Source organism: Schistocerca cancellata, chromosome 3, assembly GCF_023864275.1.
Source record: "Schistocerca cancellata isolate TAMUIC-IGC-003103 chromosome 3, iqSchCanc2.1, whole genome shotgun sequence".
In the NCBI taxonomy this organism is placed as follows: Eukaryota; Metazoa; Arthropoda; class Insecta; order Orthoptera; family Acrididae; genus Schistocerca; species Schistocerca cancellata.
Genome location: NC_064628.1, coordinates 60,647,226 through 60,653,528, shown reverse-complemented (window position 1 = coordinate 60,653,528; position 6,303 = coordinate 60,647,226). Strand labels below are relative to the sequence as shown.

The following is a 6,303-nucleotide window of genomic DNA, read 5'->3' as shown; positions in this document are numbered from 1 at the left end:
TGGAGATGCTTCACTTTGCTATGTTTCAAGTTATTAGTAATAAAGTATTACTAGTATTAGTATTTTCATTTGTAAACTATTTTGTATAACAGTATTCAGTATGTTATTATGTTGATTTTGAACAGTGTTGCTGGATGTATTGAGACTCTGCCTTTCTTTATAGTACAAACTGTGATTATGTCTCATTTTGGACTTAATAAAAAAATACAAAATACTAATGTAAATCTAATTTTTCCTGTTAAACACTGCACTGCAAACATGTGGGCAGTTCTGCTAAACAGAAAATATATTGTAGCAAAGTGCAATGCATAATAATGACATTAACAAAAGAGGAAGTCAAATTCTTGATAAAATTTCAAACATTGTTAATAAATGTACCACTTTCATTGAAGTCAGGCACTTTGCATTTCTTAGTAAGTAATGGAGGAGTGGCTATCTACCTGAGAACAAATAACCTAGTAGAATCTTATGAAAATATCACTTCGGTGAAAGAGTATTCCATTGATTTGTACTGTAGCAATTAAGTTAAAATTCTTGTCTGTTGTATACTTATCTTAGCATTGTATAGATCACCAAATGGAAATTTTGAATTGTTTCTTAATTCCCTTGATACAGTATTATGTAAATTAATGTCCAAGCAAGAGCATATACATGTTATATTATTAGGGGATATTAATGTCAACACATTACAAGATTCCCAAGAAAGCAAACGCTTCAAAGACTGTATCTACTCTTATGGTGCAAAAGATCTGTTGGGAGACATACCCACTAGAATCACGCCATCTAGTATAAGCTCTACAGACCATGTGATAACTAATTGTGAAAATATTGCCGCAGCTGCTGTTGTAAATGGTCACATCTCTGACCATCTAGGCCAGTTATAAAGGGAGATCCTTGTATAAAACCAAAGAAAATTTATGAATACAAAAGGAATCTCTCTGTTATCAACATTGCCAAACTGAGAGAGAGCCTTGGTCATGAATCGTGGCATCTAGTTTTCCAAGCCGAAGGAGTGGGATGCCTTTCTAGATACATTATCCTACCATCTAAATAATACTATTCCCATCAGAAAGATAAATATTAACAAGAATAAATGTATATGATACAAAGAGAGACCAAAAACAATGAGCACAGGGATAAATACAAACAATACAAGTACCAGTTTCGCAAGCAAGTCAAAAGATTGAAGGCTGAAAAGATAAAGTCGAAAATACAAAATTCAGATTGTATCTCCAAGGCCTGCTGGTCAATAGTGAATGAAATTAGAGACAGTAAAACAAAACTAAAAGGTAATATCAACATACAGATACCTAATAACAATATTGATGTCACCAATCCTCAAGAGATCAGTAACATTTTAATAACTATTTCATAGATATCATATAATCTGACATTTGTACCACAGATAAAGTACCTGTTGGAAGTCTTGCTGAGGATAATTCTGAAGCTAATCGACTCCATGAACTTGAAATCAAGGATATTTTGCAGCTCATCAGAGAATGTAAAAACAAAAAATCCGCTGGATGGGATGAAATTTCTCCATTTTTAATTAAACAGTGCGAAAACAATCTAGCATATCCCATGGTGCATCTAATAAATAGTGTCTTAAAAGGAGGAGTGTTCCCTGACATTGTTAAACCTCTCTACTAGGTGATAAACAACTAGAAGAAAATTACAGACCACTCGCCTTAACTTCCGTTTTTAGCAAGTTAATTGAAAAAATAATTCTGAAATATATGTTAGAGCATTATAACAAGCACAACATCCTGGTAGATTTTCAGCATGGTTTCACAAGTGGTCGTAGCACCATGACTGCAACACTTCAATTTATGCTGAAAGCTCTTGACAAAATTGATGAAGGCATGCAAGTAGCTGGAGTTTTCCTAGACGTATCAAAGGCTTTTGATAGGGTTGATCATAAGGTACTTCCGTCAAAACTGGCCAGAGATGGCATAAGTGGAAAATTATTGCACCTCATCACATCATATTTAAAAAACAGAAGACAGTGTACCTCTATCTCACACAATAGTGGAGAAACTTTAAAAAGTTATACATCAAGGGTCAGGAGTATTAAATATGGTGTGCCTCAGGGATCGATAATTGGTCCCTTCCTCTTTATATGTTACGTCAATGACTTCCCAAAGATAGTAAAAAATGATACCTTCATTACAATGTATGCAGATGACACTTCAGGTCTTTGTTGGGGAAATGATATTCTTAATCTCAGCATAGAGGCAAAAAAATTTATAGATATTGCAAAGGAAAAGTTTGAAAATGACAATCTAAAAGTCAACTAACAAAAAACAAATATAATCCCCTGCAATGTTGGTGATCTGCAAACTTGTATTGATTCTCAAGATAGCAATATCATAGGGAAAATCTGCAGTGAGTGTAAATTCCTAGGTATATGCATAGATAGAAAACTACTATGGACACAACAAATTGACAACGTATGTGCAAGGCTATCATCTAGCATGTATGTTTTATGAAGAATAGCTCCATATGTCAATACCCAAACAATGAGGATGATGTATTTCTAGCATATGGTCTTGCACTGTGGAGTGGGGCTTCCAAAACTCATGTAGACCGAGTATTTAAACTCCAGAAAAGAGCTTTGAGAATATCAGGTAAAAAAGATGCTTGAACATCATGTAAGGAATTGTTTATAGAATTTAAAAATCTGACTATCTATTATTAATTAATTAAGTCCTCCTCGCCGTGTCCGGCGACAGCGACTCCATCAGTCTTCTCTGTCGTTGTTGTGGTAGGCTCGGATGTGGCTCGTGAATCCGAATTTCGCTTTGAATATCCTGTTGCATGAAGCACAGTGAAGTTGACCAGCAGAGTTGTAAGTATACGTGTAGACAGGCTTGAGCTGAGATTTTCGGAGCTCTCTTTTAGCATCCAGGTTCATTAGACGCTTTTGCTCGAATTGTTCGATGCTCTTATGTACAGTTGATCGCCACTCCGATTGGCGCAATGCTAGCTCCTCACAACGGTTGCTTGGAATGCCACAGGCTGCAAGGTGGCGTTTAATGGTGTCTTTATATCGCAGGTGTTGACCACCTTTCCTCCTCTTCCCGCACGAGAGCTGCGAGTAGAACACCGCTTTAGGTAGCCTACTGTCATCCATGCGTACTATGTGACCACTCCATCTCAGTTGATGTTTCATTATTAAAGCTTCAATACCAGCCAGTTTCATGCAGCGCAAAATCTCCGTGTTTGGGACACGGTCTTCCCATTTGATGCACAGAATTGATCTCAGACATCGAAGATGAAATTTATCTAGCTTCTTAATGTCAGCTTTGTAACAGCACCAGGTTTCCGAGGCATAGAGTAAGGTGGATAATACTACTGCTTAGTAGACTGCAATTTTTGTTTGTAGTTTGAGATCATGTGATTTCCATACTCGTTCATTAAGCTTACCGAAGGCTGAGGCTGCGCTGGCTATACGCGCTGCGATTTCCGTTGTCAGGCTGTTGTCACTTCTAATTTGGCTTCCCAGGTATTTGAAATTTGACACATTTTGCAAGGGTTTGTTATTTATCTCAATACTGGAGTCATCTGCATTAAGACCTCTAAGTGGCTGTTTGAGAACTTGCGTCTTAGTGATGCTAATGGCTAAGCCAAATCTTCTGCAGGAGGCATTTAGCAGATTTATGTAAGTCTGAAGAGTTTCGCAAGAATTAGCCATCATGCATACATCATCCGCGTAGAGAATCTCTAAGATGGATAGTTTGGTTACGCGACTTTTTGTTCTGAGGCGAGAGATGTTGAAGACACTTTTGTCTGTCCTTGTGTCGAGACTAATTTGATTACTACAGGCTTTGGTCACGTCTCTCATAACAACTGCGAAGTAAAGTGAGAAGAGTGTGGGAGCCAGAACACAGCCTTGTTTTACACCACATGTCACGGGAAACTGTTCTGAGAGCTTGTCCTCATGGCGGATTTTTGCCATCATGTTTTCATGAAACTGCCGAATCAAACTGACAATTTTGTCAGGGCACCCAGTTTTCTTTAGTATGATCCAGAGAGCTTCCCGTGGGACAAGATCAAAAGCTTTTTCCAGGTCTACAAAGCACATGAACAAAGACCGATGTTGCTCTAAGCTTTTCTCTTGCATTTGTTTGACAACAAATATGGCATCCACTGTGCCTCTGTTTGGGCGAAAGCCACACTGGGTCTCTGGTAGCAGTTTTTCTGCAAAGTGTGTTAACCGGGTGTTAATTATGTGGGCAAGGACTTTTCCCACTGCTGAGAGAAGAAAAATGCCCCTGTGGGAGCTGCAGTCTGATATGTCACCCTTGCCTTTATAGATCTTGGAAATACAAACATCTTTCCAGTCTTGTGGAATCATTTCATACTCCCAAATCCTTAAGATCAGAGCAAACAATGGTTTCTTGATGTTTGGCCCCCCATATTTATATAGCTCTTATGGCAAGTTATCTAATCCTGCTGTTTTGTCATGTTTCAGCTTAGCCAGTGCTGAAATGAATTCATCATAGGAAGGGGCATCCGCAAGTTGTTCCTCAACTGGCAGGTCTTCAAGTGCTTCTATGTATGGAATATCGGTTGTCTGATGGTCGGGATTAAGAATGTCACTAAAATGTTCCGCCCACCGAGACAGGATGTCACTCTGTTGCGTCAGCCGACAACTTTTATCTTTGTTATAGACTGGTGCTATCTTCCCAACTCTTGGACCAAAGATAGTTTTCAGGGACTCAAAGAATCTGCCCGTTTGGTGTGTGTCGGCATATAACTGTATTTCATTTGCTTTATTTGCCCACCAACTGTCTTTGAGAGCACACACCTTCACTTTCAGATTGTAATGTGCTGCTCTACGCTTGTTATGGTTCTGAAATCATTAATTAGCTTTCTGATCTCTGGATCTGAGTCGTCAAACCAGTCCTGGTGCTTCTTCTGAGGCTTTCCCAAGACTTCTGAAGCACAGCCACGCAGTCTGCTAGCGTATGCACTCCACTGTTCATCCACAGGGGCAGATTCAGATATCAAAAGGCCATCAACACCAAATTTTTCATCCAGTTTTGCTCTCATAGTCTGATTGTTGGCCAAGATTTTGCAGGACAATTTTGTTGGTATTTTGTGTGAAGTTCGGTGTGGTGCCTTCAAAGTTGTCTTTAATTTGGACCTCACGAGTCAATGGTCTGTCCATCCCTGAGCACCTCTCATTGCACGTGTGACCAGTACGTCACCAAGATCTTTTTTCCGTACTATCACATAATCCAGAAGGTGCCAGTGTTTAGATCGCGGATACATCCATGTCGTTTTATATTTTTCAGGCAGACGAAAATATGTATTTGTCAGACAGAGTTCAAACTCGGCACATAGAGTTAGAAGATCCAAACCATTCGAGTTGCATTTTCCAATCCCATGGCGACCGAGGACTCCATTCCAAGCACTGAAATCATTCCCAACACGAGCATTAAAATCACCAAGTAACAAGTTTATCTGCAGAAGGAATATCCCTAAGGACATGTCGGAGGTCTTGGTAGAACTTGTTCTTCTCTTCATCCGGAGATGGCAATGTAGGTGCGTATACATTGATCAAGTGAAGATATTTCTTGGATGCCAGGTGAAGTCTGAGTATTATTATTCTGTCACTGATACCTTTTGGGAGTTCTGTTAGTGAGCATGCCAATTTATTGCGTATGGCAAAGCCTACCCCACTTTCTGCCCTTTCAGTGGATGATCTTCCACTCCAGTAGTAGGTATAACCTCTGAGTGGTTCACATAACTGTCCAGAGTCACTAAGATGTGTTTCACTTATGGCGGTAATATTGATGTTATATCTAGCCAATTCCCTTGCGATAAGTCCTGTCTTTCTCTCTGGGCACTGATTATGGTCGTTATCCTGTAAAGTACGGACATTCCAGACTCCAATCATTAGATATTTAAGGTAACTGTTTATTTTATTATTTTTTTGACTGCATATGTTAGTGAACAAGTGACCGCAGTTTGCCATTTGTGCTGGGTTGAGACGGGCTATGTTTAGGCCACCTTTTGTAGGCCCAACCCTGGATTAGGGAAAGCTGAGCGATCCTAAATAGGGCTGCTTTGTCGTCTGACGAGCTGCCGAACCAGTCCTCCCGTCTCTCACGAGTACCAGAACGACCATCACCGTCTGACCGCCTAACGTGCAGAGCACCAACTAAGGTTCAGGTACACCAAACCCTTGCCTCACCATCAGTACTCCATCGCCGCAGGACTTTCAAAGCTCACAGTCCATTGAAACTTTGCCGGAGTCATCTGCGCGTGAAGGTATTTAAAGTGGACAAGCAGTTG

At 39.8% G+C, this 6,303-nt stretch overlaps 1 protein-coding gene across 1 annotated transcript; it reads right to left on the bottom strand.

The window, feature by feature from the left end:
- Nucleotides 1-5,449: 5,449 nt before the first annotated feature.
- On the bottom strand, nt 5,450-5,983 carry LOC126176082 (craniofacial development protein 2-like). Its single transcript, XM_049923218.1, has one exon. The coding sequence runs from the start codon at nt 5,981-5,983 to the stop codon at nt 5,450-5,452; it is 534 nt and encodes a 177-aa protein (XP_049779175.1).
- Between the last annotated feature and the right edge of the window lie 320 nt (nt 5,984-6,303).

What these genes read in the sequence shown, in the direction of transcription:
- LOC126176082 (XM_049923218.1), bottom strand. Translation starts at nt 5,983, where the DNA reads ATGGCAAACTGCGGTCACTTGTTCACTAACATATGCAGTCAAAAAAAT.